Source organism: Trachemys scripta, chromosome 7 (assembly GCF_013100865.1).
Source record: "Trachemys scripta elegans isolate TJP31775 chromosome 7, CAS_Tse_1.0, whole genome shotgun sequence".
Classification (NCBI taxonomy): domain Eukaryota; kingdom Metazoa; phylum Chordata; order Testudines; family Emydidae; genus Trachemys; species Trachemys scripta.
The window spans coordinates 126,592,828-126,615,495 of record NC_048304.1 but is presented as its reverse complement, the minus strand read 5'-3'; the positions used below and the strand labels follow the sequence as shown (position 1 = coordinate 126,615,495).

General features: G+C 44.5%; 1 protein-coding gene across 4 annotated transcripts in view; it reads left to right on the top strand.

Annotated features, from left to right (window-relative positions):
* Window positions 1-22,668, top strand: part of ENTPD1 (ectonucleoside triphosphate diphosphohydrolase 1) — a 100,370-nt gene that overhangs the window by 8,812 nt on the left and 68,890 nt on the right. For 2 of the 4 annotated variants that reach the window (XM_034776006.1, XM_034776005.1), the window contains exon 1: window positions 15,697-15,922. The exons of 1 other annotated variant lie outside the window; for it this stretch is intronic. In XM_034776006.1, coding sequence (XP_034631897.1) covers window positions 15,838-15,922 — 85 coding nt within the window. In that variant the 5' untranslated portion in view covers window positions 15,697-15,837. Of the gene's footprint in view, window positions 1-15,696; window positions 15,923-22,668 lie in introns of those variants that run through there. One more of the 4 variants, XM_034776007.1, reaches the window with a different exon arrangement.

Genomic DNA, 22,668 nt, shown 5'->3' with positions numbered 1-22,668 from the left:
AGTGGAAAATACAGTAGGAGGATATATATACACAGAGGACATGAAAAAAATGGGTGTTGCCATACTAACTGTAACGAGAGTAATCAGTTAAGGTGAGCTGTTATCAGCAGGAGAAAAAAAACTTTTGTAGTGATAATCAGGATGGCCCATTTCCAACAGTTGACAAGAAGGTGTGAGTAACAGTAGGGGAAAAAATTAGCATGGGGAAATAGGTTTTACTTTGTGTAATTACCCATCCACTCCCAGTCTTTATTCAAGCCTAATTTAATGGTGTCCAGTTTGCAAATTAATTCCAATTAATTCTGTGACAACCCACTTCTTAGAAGAGTTAAATGCTTGTAAATTGAACCCCAAACAGATGGCTGCTTGTGCATTTGATGGAGCTGCAAACTTCTCTAGAAGACATAGTGAAGTACAAGCTTTGCTCAGAGAAAAGTGTAACCCTAATCTCTCCTGTACACACTGCAGAGGCCGTCTACTCCAACTAGCACTAGTATGAACTGCAGAATCTTCAAAAGGCATTAAAAAGTCATAAATTTAATGTCTTCATGATATTCTTTTTTCAGCAAGAGTCCAAAAAGACTGAACATCTTGGAAAAAATACACTGGGACTGAAGTTCAGATTAGTCAGCCTGTGAGTTTTCCCAGGTTGTTCTCATGAGTGATCCTTGGCTGTTGTCTTAAAATTACTGCAACCATTATTACTGGCTTTGGAAAATATCTACCGAGATGGGACAGATCTATGTAGTTGGGCTGGTGGACAACTTTTGTTACTAAGTTCAGAGAAGACTATTGCCATTCTCTCTCTCTTGTAAGTCTACTGTTGAAACCACTTGGGTCATTAAACGATGTCATCCAGGCATCTGCTACAACAATATTAGATCTCTGTCCAGCCAGAGAAGTTACATTTGGATCAGTCAGAGAGATATCAATTGAAAAAGTACTGGAAGAAGCAAAGACTTCAGTCCAGAAGTTGACTGATGAAGGCACTTATATTGAATCCTTAAGTGAAGAAGACAAGAAGTGTTTGTTAAGCCAGCTGAAAAAGTACACAGGCTTGATTCTTACATCTCTACAAAAGCGACTTCTGGATTCTATCAACCTTTATATAGCTTTTACTGATCCCTGTCCTATAAAACAGTTGAGTGGAGTGAGGCACTACCCAGGGCCGCCCAGAGGATTCAGGGGGCCTGGGGTCTTCGGCAGCAGGGGCCCCCACCGCCGAATTGCCGCCGAAGACCTGGCACTTCGGCAGCGGGTTCCAGGGCGGAAGGACTCCCCGCTGCCGAAGACCCGGAGTGGAAAAAGCTCCGGGGGCCTGGGCGCGGCGAGAGTTTTCTGGGCCCCTGGAGCGAGTGAAGGACCCCGCTCCAGGGCCCACGACAAACTCTCGGCCCTGGCACTACCTGCAATGAGGCTGCCATGTGATCAGGACAGAATAGAGAATTTGAACAGAGAGTGGACTATCATATGACGAATGAATGAAGATTTGACTTCAGCTTCTTTTTTTATCATCACTAATGGCTCAACCCTATCTTTATGCTATGTTTCCTGGGATGAAAGAAGTAGGAATTCATCTCTTTCTAGTCCCAGTTACAATAGCTACAGTTGAGCATTCTTTTTCGTCATTGAATACAATTTTGGATTCTGAAAGATGTCGCCTTCTGCCTGATCACGTGAATGAACTAATGAGCATATCAATTGAAGGAATGGAACTACCGGACACACGAGAAGCCACTGAAGATGAACGCACTACATTCAAGAAGTTCATTCACATAATTGTGCAAAATTATAACAAGAAACCAGGAAGAATGAGATATAGTGTTTCATAGAAGGCTTGAGTAGCCAACTTTAATTTGTGTGATTTTAAAACATGAGTTAAATCTAATAAAATGGTCATGAAACATTTTTCTGTTTTTACTATGGTGCCATAGACCCCATCTTCACTCTCACGATTTCACCCCTCATCGGCCCTGACCCCCACCCTGTAAATTCGAACACCCCCCTCTAATTTCAATTCCTGGGGAAAACATGACCTGTATCTTGGTTTTCAATGTTAGTTTCCTGTTATGCCAAACACGTTTGGTCATTTGGCCAAATGTGGTAGCTGCCTTTCTGATGCGAGAATTAAGCTAGTCATCTAGAGAGAGATTATGATACAGATGATCCTAGATATCAGAACTTGTGCACAACTTCTATCAGGATGTTAGCCATTGAAGCTTCTGGTGTAATCAACACACCTTGTGCCATAATCATTTTATATACACTGATGTTTAGTCCAAATTCATCACAAGCTGCTAAGGCAAAGCTGTGCCAAAGTTGCTGGAGCTCCTCTTTAGTGTGTGCAATGAGCACTGCATCGTCTGCAAAAACAAGTTCTGTTATCAACAGGCATTTAACTTTGCCTCTTTTTTGCTTTTAGACATGCAATGTTAAAGAATTTCCCATCTGATCTTGTATGCAGATGTATACCTTCAGTACTAGATGAGAAAGCATGACAAAGCAACAGAGAGAAGAATATACCAAAGAGTGCTGGTGCCAAAATACATCCCTGTTTGAAACAACTGTGACTGTCAAAGCTGTCAGATTGATCAACCTCAGATTTGACTGTAGTTTTATGCCATCATGGAAGGCTCAAACCAGACTGAGGAGAACTGGGCGGACAACCAATTCTCTCCAACACTGGGAAAAGGCCCTTTGTGCTGAGCAGGTCAAAAGCCTTTGTGAGATCTTCTACCATAATAAACATGAATATTAATAGAATAAGCCAGGAGGGAAGTTTAAGTTACCCATTGTCAGAGGGAGGAAGATGAACAAAAAGGCAAAGCATGAGAAGATAACATGTCCTCTCCCTAGAGACAACTGTGTTGTAGACTAGATGGTCATGACCACGTGGAGGGGTAGATGCTCAGTACCACCACATGAGCTCCTGGAGAGGAAGGTTCACTCTGGAGTGAAAAGATGTCAATTAGGAATAGCAGCACTGAATTGGTGCATTTGGTAAGAATAGCCACTAGGTGTCACAAAACTTGTATGTGTATACATACATGTTTGTGTGTGTAGTTGCTGTTACTGGGCTATCGCTGTGCCAATGGTGGAAGAATTTTCAGGGGGCCCCGAAGAAGTAAACAAAGAAAGAATCGAGGGGTAACTATGATAATCTTATTCATGGACTGAGAGTGAGCTTTGAATGCAGCAAAAAATAAGTTATCAGAAGGGAGAAGAATTAGTTCTGCCATTCCTCAGAAAGAAGTCACATGGACTCAAGGGCCAAGCTAGCATAAACCAAAATGGCTATCTGTACATATGTACTGAACTTGAAGTTGAAAATGTAAGCGATCTTCCAGTTTTTCAAAGGACCAGACAGGATATAACCAGGGGCGGCTCTATGTTTTTTGCCGCCCCAAGCACGGCAGTCAGGCGGCCTTCGGCGGCACGCTTGTCACGCGGATTCGGCAGCATTTCTGCGGGTGATCTGCCGGTCCCGCACCTTCGGCATACCCGCCGCTGAATTGCCGCCGAAGCCGCAGGACCGGCGGACTTCCCGCAGGCATGCCACCGAAGGCTCCCTGACTGCCGCCCTCACGGCGACCGGCACGCTGCCCCCCTGTGGCTTGCTGCCCCAGGTACGCGCTTGCTGCGCTGGTGCCTGGAGCCGGCTCTGGATATAACATACTAGTGGGACCACTGGTCTAAATCAGTGTGGCATTTCCTGGCTCTCATAGAATAGGGACAAAGAAGAGCATTTTAATTATTTTAAAAGGAACATTTTTTCAGGCTCATAACTCACATGGCTCATGTCCCCCCCCCCCCCTCCAAACACCCCCTCTCCTCCACACACACACTTTTCTGAGATATCTTTATGGTTGAGATAAAGCATGGAAATTTCAGCCCAATGAGAGATTTTTTGAGAAAGTTACAATGGAATGAAAATAGGGTTTAGAACCTTAACTGCTGTGATACTAATCTCAAATTTGACATGACTTCAGGAGATGCTCCTCCCAGATAACCTGACACTGAATATCAAGAAAGGAGAAAATTATGGAGTTATTTAGAAACAGTCTGAAGGGAGAAATTAAGGAATTAAAATCTATAGCATCACTGTGGAGTCTGTTAAAATCTAGTTAGAGTCCTACAAAGGATAAATGCCCCGGGGGGAAAAATACAGGAAGTAAATGCAAGAAAAATAGTATTTGGGAGCGATTAGAGTAATTTAAACCTGGTTTAAATGTCAGCCTTATTTTTAGTTCTCCAGTAACTTTGGTTAACAAAATTGGTTTGACTTGAAGAATGCAGAAGATATCTCCTTAGCCAGGGATAGTCAATTCTTTTTTCCTCAAGGTCCAAATTTCTTGGTCAAAGTATAGTCAAGGTCCAGACTCCAAGAGAAAATAATAAAAAAATCCCTAACAACGATAGCAAGTAAATAAAAAGATTTCAGGGTCCATTCAAAAGCATCTGGCAGTCCAGATTTGGCCCACGGTTTGCCTATTCACTAGAGTAAAGGAGGCAATGTGTGAAAACATTTTTTGAGGTATAGGTAAGAAGTTAACCTAATTTGAAATGAGGACTTGAACATTTCTTTGAGTCACTGCAGCTCAAAAAAGGATTGTTACAGCCCCTTCAATTTTTCAATCTAGTTAAATCTCCCAGAAAGCTCATTCACAGGCTAGACTTAATGAACAGAGATTGTAATCAAGCAAAGGTTACGTTATGTGTATTGTGACAGACCCAGACCAGTGGGGTACAGGAGTCTGGTAGAGGGCAAATATACTGGTCACTGGATGAGTAGTTTTCTGTTCCCTGAGTGACCAGAGCAGGGGCTGCACTAGAGTAATCAGGAACCTGCTAGAACCAGTTAAGGCAGGCAGGCTAATCAGGGCACCTGGGCTTTAAAAAGGAGCTCACTTCAGTTTGTGGTGTGAGTGTGAGGAGCTGGGAGCAAGAGGTGCAAGGAGCTGAGAGGGTATGCTGCTGGAGGACTGAGGAGCACAAGTGTTATCAAACACCAGGAGGAAGGTCCTGTGGTGAGACTAAGGAAGGTATTTGGAGGAGGTCATGGGGAAGTAGCCCAAGGGAGTTGTAGCTGTCATGCAGCTGTTACAGGAGGCACTATAGACTGCTGCAGTCCACAGGGCCCTGGGCTGGAACCCAGAGTAGAGGGTGGGCCCGGGTTCCCCCCAAACCTCCCAATTGACCTGGACTGTGGGTTCTTCCAGAGGGGAAGGTTTCTGGGCTGTTCCCCAACCCACATGGTGAATCTCTGAGGCAAAAAATCTGCCAATAAGCGCAGGCCCCACCAAGATAGAGGAGGAACTTTGTCACAGTATATTCAATTAGTTCTGCTACCTGCTTGCATCCTAGAGAGTGACCAAAGGGTCTTTCTGTACTTCATCATTATAACAGATTGATTTTTGTTTTGTTGGGTCTAGGGGCTAGATGATCAGCATGCTAGTTCTGGGTTTGCAGTTTTGTTCAATCTATTATATATCTTTGTTATTTATAGTGGTGGCTATTCTACAGAATGGCAGCTCATTTTGTTTTCTTCTTTCTGGTAAGTATGAAGAAAATTGGTCAACCTGTTATTGTCTTATATGTCATTAAAGATCCCCCTGAATATAAAACCAGTCTGTAGAAGCTCCGTAATTAAGGTTGCAAGCAGGGTTCCCTTATGAGCCCTATATTCACTCCTTCTTTCTGCCTCAGAAAATTATCAGCTTAAGTTTGGCATGTCAGCAATTAACATGCTAAACTTATTTTTGTTCTACTGGAGTTTCAGGGCCCAGTAGTTTGAAAGCAAATCATCAAACCAACTTTGAATTAGCGATCCTTAAACCTGAGAAGTTTAGCATTTTGCTCCCCAGAATTAATTATCCTTCACTTACACCAGGTTTGGTCATGTTCACCTCTGCTGAGGGCAGTTGAGTGACACTGGGGTAACACTTGAGAGACGAATGAGGCCTAAAGTATTTAATTTGTTTGGGTTCCTTATGCTAGAAAACATTTGATTATAAAAATTGCACATTAAAAACAAATGAAAACCATTTAGTCTATGATCTAGAGCAGCCATCTCAAACTCTGGGGCCTGGCCCCATCTGTGAGAAAGGGGCTGAATTAGGACTCACTTCTGCTTACAGTCCTAAAATTAAGAATATGCCAGTGGCTGGGAATCTCCCTGTTAAAGTCCTTCCTGCACCCAGCTGGGTTGCAGGGACTGAGTGTAGATTCTCCTGCACTGACTCCTCCAACCCCCCTGGAATCTGCTGTTGGGTTGACATTTAGTGCAGGGAGAGGTCCCCACTCCTTTACAAAGTGCTTCCCCTGCTGGTGCACAGGTAGATGGAGTTAAGCGGAGGAAGGAGTTTGTCATCTCAGGGCCTTGCTGGCAAGGTGTGGCCTGGGCTCTTCAGATTGTAACAGGAAGTAGGGCCACAATGGGTGAGTCTGCACTGGGATCCCCTCAAATTCTTCACTGCCCCCAATAATCCCCTTCCAAGCTGCTAGACTCCTGTCACCACCCATGTTCCCCTGACTCCCTTCAAAGCTTTTGATATGGTCTCCCACAGTATTCTTGCCAGCAAGTTAAAGAAGTATGGATTGGATGAAAGCTGGCTAGATGTCTAGTTGGCAGCTGGTATCAAGCGGAGTGCCCCAGGGTCAGTCCTGAGGCTGGTTTTGTTCAACATCTTCCTTAATGATCTGGATGATGGAATGGATTGCACCCTCAGCAAGATCGGGGATGACACTAAGATGTGAGGGAGTGGTAGATATGCTGTAGGGTAGGGTCCAGAGTGACCTAGGCGGATTGGGCCAAAAGAAATCTGATGAGGTTCAACAAGGACAAGTGCAGAGTCCTGCACTTGGTACGGAAGAATCCCATGCCCTGCTACAGGCTGTGGACCGACTGGCTAAGTAGCAGTTTTGCAAAAAAGGACCTGCAGATTACAGATGAGAAGCAGGATATCAGTCAACAGTGTGCCCTTCTTGCTAAGAAGGCTAATGGCATATTGGGCTGCATTAGTAGGAGCATTCCCCTCTATTTGGTACTGGTGAGGCCACATCTGGAGTATTGCGTCCAGTTTGGACCCCCCCCCAGAAAGGATGTGTGCAAATTGGAGAGAGTCCAGTGGAGGGCAATGGAAATGATTAGGGGGGTGGGGCACATGACTTATGAGGAGAGGCTGAGGGAACTGGGCATATTTAGTCTGCAGAAGAGAAGAATGAGGGGGGATTTGATAGCAGCCTTCAACTACCTGAAGGGGGGTTCCAAAGAGGTTGGAACTAGACTGTTCTCAGTGGTGGCAGACAACAGAACAAGGAGCAACGTTCTCAAGTTGCCATGAGGGACGTGTAGGTTGGATATTAGGAAAAACTTTTTCACTAGGAGGGTGGTGAAGCACTGGAATGGGTTACCTAGGGAGGTGGTGGAATCTCCATCCTTAAAGGTTTTTAAGGCCTGGCTTGATAAAGCCCTGGCTGGGATGATTTAGTTGGGGTTGGTCCTACTTTGAGCAGGGGGTTGGACTAGATGACCTCCTGTGGTCTCTTCCAACCCTGATATTCTATGAATATCCTGCTCCCCACTAGCTTCCCTAGATACACTTCCGCTCTGGACAGATTAAATGTGGCAATGACCACAGGAACCTACAGCAGTGAGCTGAAAAGGACCACAGGTCTGGCTTGTCAGATTATTGTGGAAAAGAGATTTTTAAAGTTGTTTAAAAGTATTTTTAAGAAGATAAAAATGCTGCTCCCTAAATACATTCCTGGAGTTCCTAAAAGAATACAATTAATTCTGCCCTCGATATGTTAATACTGCCCCTAAGATTAGCACTATACAGTATAAAAAAGGACATGCTAAATGCATTAAAAACTGGCTAACTGACAGATCTCAAAAAGTAGTTGTCATTGGGGAATCATCATTGAACAGAGGTGTTTCTAAAAGGGTTCCACAGTGATTGTTTTGGGCTCGACACTATTCACATCCACCCTGACTGAATTGGCCTTGTCAACACTGGTTCTCCACTTGTAAGGTAACTCCCTTCTCTTCATGTGCCAATATTTATGCCTATATCTGTAACTTTCATTCCATGCATCTGAAGAAGTGGGGTTTTTTACCCACGAAAGCTTATGCCCAAATAAATCTTAGTCTTTAAGGTGCCACCGGACTCCTTATTGTTTAAGTAATTCAAAATAATCCTCAAAATAAAGGCCCAAAATAAGCAACCTCCAGCCCTATCTAGCTGGAGTTCTTTCACAGGCCTCTGCCGGCCTGGTCAAATCTCAGGCTCTAAGAGGTCAGCAGCCCAACCTCTTCCATTGCTCTTCCAGCACCCTCTTGAATCCTCAGGGTCCCTGCAGTCTTGGTAGCTCTTGCCAGGCTTCTATCCCCCCTGCCACTCCTACCCCTTCCTAACTGGAGTGTGTAGTAAGAGGAGGCCCTGAGATATAAACCTTGGTATCAGAGGCCCGGTATGAGGCCTAAGGCCTACACTAAAGTAATGGTCAAGACTTTGCTAACATAAAGCAAAGTTAAGCTAAGGTGCCACAAGTACTCCTGTTCTTTTTGCAAAGTTAAGCTGTGAGCCAGAGGCAGGCCCTGCTCACAGAAGCTGGCAGGAAAAGGGCTGATGTTGCATAAATATATATATTCACCTAGCAAAGTTAAAGTACAGAACACACTATACTGGAACATTCCACAGATAACCTGGAACAGGCCAACCCATTCCAATGACAGGGGCAAAAGGGTAAAATGATGGATAGAGTTGTTTTGATCGAACCAACATGTAAAAGGTGAGAGGCGGCACCTTACTACGTAGAGGGGTTGTACCTTGCTGCGTAGAGGGGTTGCACCTCAATACGTCAGGAGTGATGTGTAACTTGTTTGTACCTGTGTATAAGAATGCATCCCTGAGTGGGTGTCTTTGTCCAGCCAAGGGGGCAGTGGAAAGTCCCGCCACTGACTGAGCTGAGTCCATTGCCAAGAGGCACTTTCTCGTAGTATGCCCGGTAGACTAAGTAATCTACGGGGAACTGCAATTGTGTCCAAGGTCACAGTAAACCTGGCCGAGGTGCCTTTGTACCTTACTAGAATCTGTGGTCATTGGGTGTTCTCGTTGGGTTTGCTGTGTCAGCTATCTGCAGAGCTGGGGCAGCACACAGAGGGAACACACACACGCAGCCGAGTGATATCAACATAGGAGAAAGCAGAGCACCACACCAGTAGCCTCTGACAACAACTAGCTTTGGTAAAAGTGGGTCCTGAGTTAATGAGTTGTTAGAGAACCACTGGCTGATGCCAGAATTCTTAATGTAAGTGTATAATTTAAGGCTTTTGCTAAGTAACATCCTGTTAAAGCAAATGTCATAGGTTAATTCTACACAACACAAAGATATATTTTCTTTATTCATTCCAAATTTCTTGCTTTTTAATTTAATTGAGCGCTCCCTTGTTTTTATGTTATAGGATTGGGGAACATGATTTCTAACAAATTTTCCTAGGCCGTGCATTCTTCTATATCCTTCTATCATGTTTCCTCTTGGTCTCCTCCTTCCCAAAAGTAAATTAGTCCTAGTCTCTTTAATCTCTCCTTGTACGGAAGTCTCCTCCTCCTCCCAGCCTTTAAGCATGTTCTTTGTCTTTCTCGGGATTTACCATTTCTAATCTGTCTGTTTTGAGTGATACCATACGAGAATGTGTCCCTGTTGCCCTTCTTCCTGGGCTGGTTATATGACTGCTGATGTTTGATGGTGAAATAAGGAAGCAGTTCTTGACGTTCCTCTGTCAAGGCCAGTGTTGACATGTAGACAGATTCTTGAATCTGCCACCTGGCTTTGCTTTTGAAATATGTAGAAAATGGTTACCACAGCTGCATGCGTAACTTCCCTCTTCCCCTCCTTCTCTGCAACCTGCTGCAGGCAAAGACAATGTGGATCTATTTAATATTGCATTAGGGACTGGCAAAGGCACCTTCTGTTTTCCACTTCATGATTAATTGTTTCAGAAACCTTCATACCCACTCAGTCCCCAGAGATAATGTCATTGGCTTTTAATTCCTGCAGATTTGTTCCCAAGCTCCAACCCAGCACGTTTTCTTGTGGCTGTTTCCTTCCCTGCTCTCCCTAGGGAAGGATTCTCTCTGGCTTCCACTGTAACTTTCGCCATTCCTCCCTCCTCTCCTGTTCCCTGGTCATTAAGCTACCATGTCCTAAATTCCAATCTCTGCTTGGATTTTAAGGCAGCATGTCCTATCTCCTGGCAAATTTTAAACAACTAGAAAAATTATTGTTTATATGTCATACAATTAATCTGTAGAACCTACTGGAGCAGGATATTATTGAGGCAAATAGCTTGGTAAGGCTAGAAAGAAGGGACTGGACATTTGCATGAATAAATATTGCATCTGCAATGATGCTAATTGTGATTAAAATAATAATAGGCTTGTGATCAACAGATTTCAGCATTTAAGGTAGGGTGATCAGATGTCCCGATTTTATAGGGACAGTCCCGATTTTTGGATCTTTCTTATATAGGCTCCTATTACCCCCCCACCCCACCCCCATCCCGATTTTTTTCACATTTGCTGTCTGGTCACCCTAATTTAAGGTGATCACCATCTGGGTGCAGGAAAAATTTCTCCTGCTATTTCAGATGCAGTCAACTCTGGTTTTCAGCACCTCCAATAGTAGGAGACTGGCAGCCATTTGTCAGTTTTGTTATTCTGATTTTCGGGCTGAATTCTCCCTCCAGACCCTGAGCTTTGTGGAAATTACATCTGGTTTCCTCTTTTTTTATTTTTGTATTTTAAAACTTCCTCCCCAGATTGTCTGGAACCTTAACAGAGTACAAATGCTTTTCTGCCTTTGGGGGTTTGTTTTCTTTATAGAAACCTCAGTAACATAGTAGCTATGGTTACCTTTCCGTAGTTTGTAACTAACATTTAAAATTCTACCCATAAACAGAGGGAGAAAACATGTCAAATTGCAAAAGCTGGATCCTGCTTCCCCTTCCAGACAGAGTCTAAACGAGTATGTTGCATTATGCTACAGAGTCTGCCCTCCCCCACTCTGGGCCGTGGGGAAGTTCCATAGACCACCATTTCTCAAATGCGGCCACCATGGCCGCATGCGGCCACCAGTGGGTTTCCCTGCGGCCATGGCAGTTTCCTGGGCAGTGGGGAGGGGGAGCATCAGCCCCTCCCTTTGCTCACTGTTGCTTCTGCATGTGCGGCCTCTCTGGAGACACAGGTGGGACACAGAGGTGAGGAGGCGAGGTGGGCAGGGGGGTGAGGAGGCGAGCGGTGGGTGGGAGCCTGGCGGGGGAGTAAGGAGGCAAGCGGTGAGTCAGCAGTAGGGTGAGGAGGCGGGCGGACGTGGGGGCGAGTCTGGCTGCAAGCAGTGGCAGGTGTGAGGAGGCAAGCAGTAAGGCAAGTGCTGGTGGAGGGGCTGGTAGGGGGGTAAGAAGGCGAGCCAGCAGGCCGGGGGGGGGGGGCGGGTCCAGCTCCAAGCTGGGGAGTGAGGAGGTGAATGGTGAGCCACCAGCAAGCGGGGGTTCTCACGGCTGGCAGGGGGAGTCTGTGGCAGGGGAGTGAGGAGGTAAGCGGCAGGTGGGGGGGTAAGAGGAGGCGAGTGGCGGGTGGGCATCTGAGGAGGGACCCAGGAGGCGAGCGGTGGGTGGGCGACTGAGGAAGGACACAAGAAGCGAGCAGCGGGTTGGGGGGTGAGGAGGCAAATGGAGGCACATGGGCAGTGGATTGAGCCTCCCTTTGAGGAGGTTAGCTCCCGACTCCACCCTTTCCACCTGCAGCCAGAGCCCCGAGACCCTCTGCCCAGCCCTGTGGCTGGAACCACAAGCCCCCCGCCTGGAAAAGCCCTGAGTGCCCCCCCCCCCTCGGCTGGCCGAAGCCCCGAGATGGCCCCTCCCCACCCACACACATACACCTGCCCGGAGGAGCCCTGGGCTGGCTGAAGCCTGGAGTGAATCCCCTTCTCTTCCCACCCACCCCCCCCGGGCCAGCCGAAGCACTGAGCACGCCCACCTTCCCAGAGGAGCCCTGGGCCAGCTGCAGCTGTGCCCCCCCTCCCCAGAACCAAGCCTCCCAGATTCGTTGTTATTTGGACTTCTATTATGTCAAAGCATTTTTAAATTTACTTCAGAATTGTTGTACAGACAACCACTTTTACCAAAAAAGCAAAAGAAACAATAATAAAAAAGACAAGAACGTGCAAAGCATCTTATTTGTGTTCTATTCTGTTAGGTCCAGTAAAGAACAGATAACTACAATATTTTTATTATGAAGTCTACAAAAAAAATCCCCAAACTTTACATAAATAAATTACAATGATTTGGATGTATATATGTGCATATTACTTTATTAACTTTAGGAAAAATAAATAATTTTAGGAAAAAGTGTCAGTATGGCCACGAGCAAGAGTTGGTGGCCACACTCTGAGGCCACCAAAAAATTTGTTGCGAGAACCCCTGCCATAGACTACTGTCTTCTGTGACCCTACAAAGCAGGTTTCCATACTTGGCTGGGTCACATTGCGTTCCCTCAGTCAGGGGATTCATATTTTGGGGTAAATTGAATAACTGCATAATCATATAACCACAAAACCCATGTCCTTCCTTGCCCCTACCCTTTCTGAGTATGCAATGGACTCATTTCACTGTCAATCCATCGGTTAGTCTGCATGGTTTTTGGGTTGGAGACCTATCTCCTAGGCATCTTTTGTGAAGTGCCTAACATGCTTTTGGGTGCTATTAAAAAAATAAATAAATAAATAACCTGCCACAGGACACGATAACCTCCTCTCTATAGGAACCCTCCAGTGCCTATACTGATGGATGTTAATTATGTAAGTATTCCAAGGAGAGAGAACTAGGAGCAATAGGATGTAATTAAGACAAAGATAATTTAGGAGGAACCTCAGGAAACATTTCTGGACAAGATTTTTCATACTGTGGAATAGTATCCCAGAGGAGGTAGTGGAAGCCTCAGTACTTAGAATGTTTAAACCCAGACTGGACAAAGCAATCATGGATATACTGAAGCTTTGCAATGGTCCTGGGGTGAATGGACTAGATGCTGTCTATGGCACATTTGTTAGTGACCGAATGGATCCTGAGTATGGATTATTGCCCAGTTACCAACATTGATGGTGGTATAGCCCACCTATTTAATGTGTGGTGTGTTTTTTTTTTTTTCTCCTGAAAAGTGTCCGTAAAAATTACCCCTTCTTCCTGAACAGATCTGCTACCTCTCTTTATTCAGAGACATGTGTGCAGACTTTACTGACAACAGTTAATATAATGAGGCTGCACAGGTATCAAGGGCAGAATGTGACTTGCAGGATCTTTATTACCAATGGTGATATGTGAACCAGAGAGAGCTGAGCTTGCCTTTCAGATCAAAGGCTGAGTTTGCCAGGTGAGCAGCTAGAACAACCATCTTTTTACTTGTATTGAACCAACTTCTGTTGGTGAAAGAAACAAGTTTTTGAGCTACACAGAGCTCTTCCTCCCGTCTGGGAAAGGTACTCAGGGCTTCTACACACTAGCACTTACTTTGGTATAACTTAAGTCACCCAGGGGTGTGGAAAAGCCACTTACAGAGCGATATAAGGTACACCAAACTAAATGCTGATGTTAAAGCTCTCCTGCAGACATAGCTACTGCTGCTCTGGAAGGTGTAATTATCTCAACAGGAGAGACTGTCTGCATCAGCAGTGCTCCAGTGGCACGCTACATCCTACAGCTGCGTCACTGTGGCAATTCTAGTGTACGCTAGGATGGCAACTAAATACAAGGTTGAGCAGATAGTTCAGTATAAGTCATTGGCGCATATGCTAAGGCACCATTCAAGATGAAGTGGCCCGTTAACAGCTCTGTAGTCAAAAGGCAAAAAGGGGGGTGAGTTGGTTTATTACGACCATGATTTTTAATGTCTAGCAAAGTTGTGAATTTAAGCATCCAGGCAAGCTGGCCTATGTCATAAATGGTTACATACACCAAAAATCACAGCAATAGTCATGTTACTCCCAGCCACTTAGTGCCAGTCACTTACCCAGGTCAGTTGAATCTCAGATCTCAAACCAAAGACCGTGCCTGTAGCTAAATAGAAACTTCTATCATAAGCAAACTCTATATGTCCTTTGGGGCTAACCCAGGCAAAACAACTGGGGGTCTTTTGCTTATGCTTAGAGATTCTTGCCCCTTTAGAGTCCAAGCAGCAAAAAGAACCTGCACAACACTTCCAAAAGACAAGCCTGGGAGCTCAATGTCATAACTTGGCTAAACACTAAAAATCATGGTCCTAATAAAGATACTGGATTCCTGCAAAAGGAACAGGAGTACTTGTGGCACCTTAGAGACTAACAAATTTATTAGAGCATAAGCTTTCGTGGACTACAGCCCACTTCTTCGGATGTACTCCTGTTCTTTTTGCGGATACAGACTAACACGGCTGCTACTCTGAAACTGGATTTATGGTTATTACAACAATCTGTAACCTCCCTTTTTGTCCTATGATTATAGGGGTGTTAATGGGCCACTTAGCCTTGAATGGTCCCTTACAATATATGCTAACTAGTTATGCTAAGCTATGACTTTGTATTTAGCTGTGACAGTACCTTTTCCAGACCTAAGGAAGAGCTCTGTGTCGCTCAAAAGCATGTCTCTCTCACCAACCGAAGTTGGTCCAATAAAAGATATTATCTTACCCGCTGTCTCTCTAATGTCCTGGGATCAACATGGCTACAACACTGCTTATCTTTTTTTACTTGTAAACTGGGCAAACTGTTTCTGGGATTACTGAGAGATGATAAACATGTAGGCTGCAAAGTATTTTTATAGTCATTTTTCAGAGTTTAGCCATTCTTTGAAGCAGGCAGCATGTGTCACAAGCCAAACAGTAAACCAGGGGTCCCCAACACAGTGCCCATGGGTGCCATGGCACCTGCCGGGGCATCTAAGTGCGCCTATGTAGTGGCTGGCGGGCGAGCATCCGCCAACAAGCAGCGTCATCCAGAGGCATCGCCGCCGAAATGCTGAATCAGCAGCATTTCGGCGGCAACGCCTCTGGATGACGCTGCTTGTTGGCAGCATTTTGGCGGATGCTCATCCGCTGACACAGTCCTCCATGGCTCAGACGAGAAAGGTTGGGGATCACTGCAGTAAACCAACTCTTCCTCTCTGCAGGAGCTCCAAGTGTGTGAAGGTGAGGGGCCCAGGGCACAGAAGGGGTGGGGTGAAGAGCCCAGATTTGTACCGTTGTGATTGGAATTTGTGGATGCAGCAAAGTTTGCAAAAATTAATTATAAATCAACCCTTCCCCTCCCCCCTCCTTTCCCAGCTGTATTTTCCATTTTTCTTGTGTGTTTGGATCTAGGTGGTGAAATGTAGCAGATGGAAGTGAGGGAGGGCAAAGCTATCTCCTTTTTAAGAGTAGCTCTTCCTCTCATATACAGTCTGGCCAGAGCCAAGGGAGTCTGAGTGTTAGATGACTTCAAAGACTGATGAATAATTGCTTTCTGTTTATGTCCAAGACACTATTTTTCTTTGAAAAGTGCCAGTACAGCCAGACATATATCTGCCTCTGCTTACGTCCCAAAAGGGGAAGGCACAAGGTATTCTCTTGGCAGCTTTTGCGTCCTATTACCAAACACTTTGTGGCACTCTCTTAGTGGAAGCCTGGGACTGAAGCAGGTTGCAATCATGAGTTAATTTCTGCCTTAATGAAAAATCACAGGGTGACCTGCTTCTAAGTTCCTTCTGAGTCATACAGAGTTAAACTAACCCCTCCCACAGCCATGGACCGTTAAATAGCTCTGTTTCACATGCACCTCTCGCTAAGCAGCTCAGAGCCAGCAGAGGCTGAGAAAGGAGGGGAGAGAACACTGGCACTGATGGACGAGCCAAAGGGTAAGAACAAAAATGAGTTGCTCTGAACTTAAAAGCAAAATCCGCCTCTAGAGAGGAGGTGGGGGAGAGGGACTTTGGGGCGCTTTTCAAATGGCTCTGACCTGCTGTGACGTCAGCCTCACCACAAACAAAAGTTTGACAAGTTAATGAATATTCATGAGAAGTTTATACTCATTGAGATTTGTCATTCAGGAGTGAACTAATTTTGAGACCCTCCTGCAGCCAAATGCATCTCAGAGCAGCACAGACTACACGGTCACATTCATTTCTCATTACAGAACTCAATGCATATGTTCTGAGACGATGAATTCATCGTCAAATAGATTTATTTTGGTCTATGCTGCTTGCAGTCTTCTGCATTCCTTCCCTATTGTGAAATTAGCACACAATTCTCATCTTGGAGTTCAGTTTCTCAGACAGTGTAGAGGAGCACTGACAAGTGATTCTGAGCCTGTGTGTGTGTATGTGGGTTTGGGTTGATGGGGGAGGGGAAGAAGGATTTGCAGTGTCTGTAAAGAAAAAAGGAGGCAAGATGTTTATAACCTTTGGCCCTGGGGCTGTGTTATGTGAATGTCAGCCCAGAGGATTGCCAGTTGTTGTTTCACTGCAGTTTGGAGACAGCAGGTATGTGTGAAATTAGCCACTGGGGGCTCATGTCATGAAGAGAGTGGGTGTCCCCTGTGTGACTGCAAAATGAGAACAACCTTGGAGGGTGTGTTTCTTGCAGAGGGTGCTTCTGATGGTAGAAGTCTTGCCATGAGACCTCTCAACACAGGGCAGGGAATATTCGGGCAAAAAAGGGCAAACACTTGGAAGAGCATAAAGGTGTGAGGGTGCCCTGCTGGGGGGTAAGGGCATGACCTGGTATGAAGGTGCTGCTGCAGCAGGACACAAGGAGTTCTCAAAGCCTGGGGACTCTTGATATGCAGCTGGGAGGAATCTCACAGCAATATTCTAGGGCAGAGAGTCTTATGGGGGCACGTGAGGAGAGAATGATTCTTAGCCCATGTTTGTTGGTGGCGGGGTTGTTTGACAGCAGGGTGGTTCCTGCTAGAGCTAACAGTTGCTCTCCATTCTGGTGCTGGCATCTCAGATTTATCGTCCTGGTGACATGAGTAGGTACGAACATGACACCTGTAGCACATTGGCATGAGGTTTCATGTCGTCAATATACACACCCTGGAGCTGAAATTTAGCCCAAACATTGACATCAGCATGGCAACCTTTTTTCACAGAGCAGCCTGCAGCAGAATTAAATCTTCACCTTTTCTCAATACATGATGAGGCTTCTAGATGGCATTGTCATGGAGCCTTCCTTTTATAATCAGCTGGAATATTACACATAGCAGAAAACATATCACCTATCATCTGTTATGTTCAACATCTGGCAGAAACATTTCCTACTTTAGAATCTGCTTTTTCTGTCTGGCCATTTTACACTCTGTACCGTAACTTGCACTTTACAGTCTGCTCTGATCTATAATTCAGCCTGATGTGAAGATATGTAGCAAGAATCCAGGCAAGTAGGAGGCTGGGCAAGGTTCTAGGCAGAAACTTTGCAATGAAACAGGGAGAGAAACTTTAGGGATAATCAAAAAGAACAGGAGTACTTGTGGCACCTTAGAGACTAACAAATTTATTAGAGCATAAGCTTTCGTGGACTACATCTGAAGAAGTGGGTTGTAGCCCACGAAAGCTTATGCTCTAATAAATTTGTTAGTCTCTAAGGTGCCACAAGTACTCCTGTTCTTTTTTGAGGATACAGACTAACACGGCTGCTACCCTGAAACCTGTCATTTAGGGATAATATTATTTCTTATTCTAATAAAGTTCTTTGTTCAGTGTTAGAAAAAAGTGACTCTTTTTCTGTAATTCTTTACCATTGTCACAATGACAGGGTGTCAGCAAATGATTCATTCTGAACCAGAATAAATAAAATGCCAAAGTTCAGCTCTCTTCAAGAGTTTTGAGGAGCCCATTGGATGGTCTAAGTGAAAGAGTTAGGTTTATTAGGAACAAAAATTATAGCAGTGGTACAGGTTTGTTACTAGATGGAGATAGTAAAATTGTTAGCAATTATGCAGCAACATTTAATATTTCTGTACTGTATTTTGAAAGAAGGATGATGATTTAGTCATATCAGATGAGGCTGATGAACCATTTTCCAGTCCATTAGTAACAAAGGATGCTAAACAACATTTACCAGGTATAGGCATTTCTAAATGCACAAGCCCAAATAACTTGCATTCAAGAATCTAAAAGAGGTGGCTGAGGAGATCTCTGGCTGATATTCATTTTAGTAAATCTTGGAATACTGGGGAAATTCTGGAAGAGATCTAATGTTGGGTTGATAGTCAAGAAGACCAAGTGGAACAATCCAGGTAATGATAGCCTGACATCAGTCCCAGGTAAAAAGATACAAAAACTAACATGGGATTTCATTAATAAAGAGTTAAAAGACAGGAATATAATTAATGCCAATCAATGTGGTTTTATAGAAAATAGGTCTTAACACACAAACTTGATTCAATTTGTTATGAGATTAGAAGTTTGATAGATAAAGGTAATCACATAGACTTTTGTACGGTGTTTGACTTAGTACTGCACAGCACTTTACAATATCAATAAACCAGGATGCTATTTTTTAATGTACATGGTTGATTAAGAACTGGCTAACTGGCAGATCTCAATAAGTAATTCACAATCATCACTGAATGGAGATGTTTCTAGTAGTGGATTGGTCATTGCCATTTTGAGTTGTATTCATAAGAGCATCACTTGGTACAAGAAGGGGATAGTCCTCTACAGCTCTACTGTGTAATTCATGTAATTACCTGAACATAAGAATGGTCATACTTGGTCAGATCAAAGGTCCATCAAGCCCAGTATCCCGTCCTCTGACAGTGGCCAATGGCAGGTGCCCCAAAGGGACTGAACAGACAGGTTATAATCAAGTGATCCATGCCCTGTCACACAATAAAAAAAACCAAAATGAATTAATGGAGATATCCCATCTCCTAGAGCTGGAAGGGACCTTGAAAGGTCATTGAGTCCAGCCCCCTGCCTTCACTGGCAGGACCAAGTACTGATTTTGCCCCAGATCCCTAAGTGGCCTCAAAGATTGAACTCACAACCCTAGGTTTAGCAGGCCAATGCTCAAACCACTGAGCTATCCCTCCCTCCCCAGCTTCTGGCAAACAGAGTCTAGGGATGCCATTCCTGCCCATCCTGGCTAATAGCCATTGATGGACCTATCTTCCATGAACCTATCTAGCTCCCTTTTGAACCCCGTTATAGTATGGCCTTCACAAAACCCTCTGGCAAGGAGTTCCAGAGGTTGATAGTGCGTTGCATGGAAAAAATACTTTCTTGTGTGTGTTTTTAAACCTGCTACCTATTAAGTTCATTTGGTGGCCCCTTGTTCTTGTATTATGAGAAGGAGTAAATAACACTTCCTTATTTACTGTCTCAACACCACTCATGATTTTATAGACCTCTATCATATCCCCCTTAGTTGCCTCTTTTCCAACCTGAAAAGTCCTAGTCTTATTAATCTCTCTTCATACAGAAGCTGTTCTATACCCCTAATCATTTTTGTTGCCCTTTTTCTTAACCTTTTCCAATTCCGATACATCTCTTTTTAGATTAGGTGACCACATCTGCACGCATTATTCAAGGTGTGGGCATACCATGGATTTATATAGAGGCAATATGATATTTTCTGTCTTATCTATCCCTTTCTTGATGATTCCCAACATTTTGTTCACTTTTTTGACTGCCGCTGCACATTGAGTGGATGATTTCAGAGAACTATCCACAATGACTCCAAGATCTTTCTTGAGCGGTAACAGCTAATTTAGACCCCATCATTGTATATGTATAGTTAGGATTATGTTTTCCAATGTGCATTACTTTGCATTCATCAACATTAAATTTCATCTGCCATTTTGTTGCCCAGTCACCCAGTTTTGTGAGATCCTTTTGTAGCTCTTCACAGTCTGCCTGGGACTTAACTATCTAGAGTAGTTTTGTATCATCTGCAAATTTTGCCACCTTACCTGAAAGATATAGAAAAACTGATAGTAGCTTAGAGAAGAGCAAGAAACATAATCAAGAAGCTTGAGTGACAGAGAAAAAGATTACCTAAATAGGTAATAGCCCCTGAGGGCTCCCCTGACTTGCATCGCTGCTTCTAAGGCCCCTGCATAGCTTTGTAGGGGTGCAGAATCACTGGTGCAAAGGTCTATCCTGGCCTCTATCACCGAGGAACCTGTTTGGGCTAACTGGCAGAGGCATGCAGGCGCATACAATTTTACCAGGATCCCCTGGGTCAAATATATGCACAGTAGTTCACCAAAGGGTGGCTTGTGATGTCTCTACTGAGAGTCAGTAGCCCACTGTTCATCATACTCATTTTGAAATGTATGTATGGGTAATGTTTAAGGAATCATATATCTGTACTGAAAGTTATATTCTTAAGGCAGGTCACCAGAAGGTGATCAACATGCCCCCGTCAGGCAGGAGGGAAAGGACACTTACCTCTTTCTGGCTGGTTATGTGTATATTGTATATTGTCTGCTTTACAATGGAGGCCAAATGCTAATCAAGAGATTGTAAAATCAACAAAGGAGCACACAGGAGAAAACAACTAGCAGGGAGGGACCATGTTTACGAGTGAAGACAATGGATAGTTGGGGTGCAGAGAGATGCCCTTCATCCTTCACTGGGGACACAAACTGTCAGTGTGTTCGGTCTTGTGAAAGGAAGGTCACAGACAACCTGACTGGAAAACGCTGCAAAGACTTTGGGTGAACTAAACTTCATTAGAGAGGAAAGTACCTTTGTAATTAAGTATAGGCTCTAGACTGTGTTATGATTTTATTTTACAAGTAACCATTTGTGTCCAGTACTTCAGCTTGCTACTTCTCAAATCTCTATACTTTGTTAAATAAATTTTAACTTGTTTTCACTATAAACATGTCTAAGTGCTGCGTGTTAAACAGAGTGGTGATCTGAGGTGGAACTGGTAAGCTAGGTGCACTGCTTCTTTGGGGACAGCGAATCTGTGAATACTATGAGCGTCCAGTGAACCAGAGTCTGGACACTCCAGAGGGATGCTCAGAGAGTTCAGGGGTTGGAGTATCCCTATATGTAGCTTGTACAGAGAGAGGGGAGTGTTTGTGTTGCCTGTGGCTATGGTGTTGAGGAGCTCACCCATGGCAGGCACAGACAAGGCTTGGAAGCAAGGTGCCTCACAACCCTGGGGATTTCTTGGACACATCACAGTTACCCCCTCTCACTTTCCTGGAATGCCCCTTGCATCCCAGGACTCCTGCTGATGTGGTGTGCAACTAGCAGAACCTGCTCCGTACTAGGTGTATTCCCCAGGGGGCCATTACACCAAGCTAATTCTCCTCTCACACCAGCCAGTCACTAACTTCCATGAGTTGACACCTAGTTTGCACCAGAGTCAGTGGAGAATCAGGCCCTAAGGATGGAGATGATTTATTTATCATGGTGCAAGGAGTTATAATTAAGAGCATTGGAAGGAGTTTAAGGAGATTTTTAGGCTGAATATTGGGACACATTAGCTGATAGTGAGATTTCTTGGGCTGTGGGATCATCTCCAAGGGGACAAGGGTGAGGCCTAGTGCTTGGCTGGAAAATGTATAACAGAACATACCTACTTTGGCTTCTGGGAGATAAGCGAGATGGGATATCTTTCATTTCTTTCACTACAATTCCTTTCCCATCTATCCTAGGTGTACATGAAAGCTGACTTCTTCTCCCAACTCTGGAGACGGTCCCCTCGTAGAGCAGGGATGAGGTTCTCTGGCAGGACACTTCCTGCCCTGGTTTTGCTTTTCAGACAGTTGTCACTTAGTCTCAGGAGGGGAGGAGATGAGTTTAATTGAACAGGAATGATACCCAAAGCAACACCGTGATCTGCAAGAGCTAGATATTGTAAGTAGCAATGCAGTAAAGAGCCAGTGGGCGGAGTGGGAGTGGCTGAAAGGAATAGAATGTAATCAGCCAAACCCATCTCATGCAGATTCTTTCTGCATAACATTTCTAAGATAAAGGCTTTCCTATCCAGCCGTACAGCTGCTTTCATCATATCACCTCTCCATTACTACAACATCCTTTTCTCATGGTTTTGACAAATGCAATCTTGCCCTACACATATCCATTCAGAATGCTAGTGCAATCTCCTAGCTAGCTGCTCTGACCATCTCACTCCTCTTTGCATTCCTCCTCTTCTCTGTTGCATGAAACATAAACTGCTTGTCTTCATGTCAAGACCCTTCATGGCCTATTCCACCCCACCTACCAGCTCTTGTTCATTAGCAAAAATGTGAACTCCTGCCACCATTCCTCACTTGTTACATTTTCAAACAAGCCCCTTTGTGCATTCTCCCATGCTGCCCCTCACACTTGGAAAGAGCTTCCTAAGAACATGCACAAAGCTACCTCATTGTCTTCCTTCAAAACTCGCTACAATCTTTGCTGTGATTCCTCCAAAATCTTGATAATGGTCAGGTTACTGGCATTCTGAAACCCCTGCCTGTCCTGTAGTGCTGACCAATGTTGTCTCATTGTCTTCTTATACCCCCACCATCTGTTTGTCTGTATCCAGACATTGTCTCTTATCTCCAATTGTGAGCTCTTTGGGACTGGGACCATCTTTTTATTCTGTGTTCGTGCAGAGCCTAGCACAGTAGCGTCCTGGTCCTTGATTGGTCCCT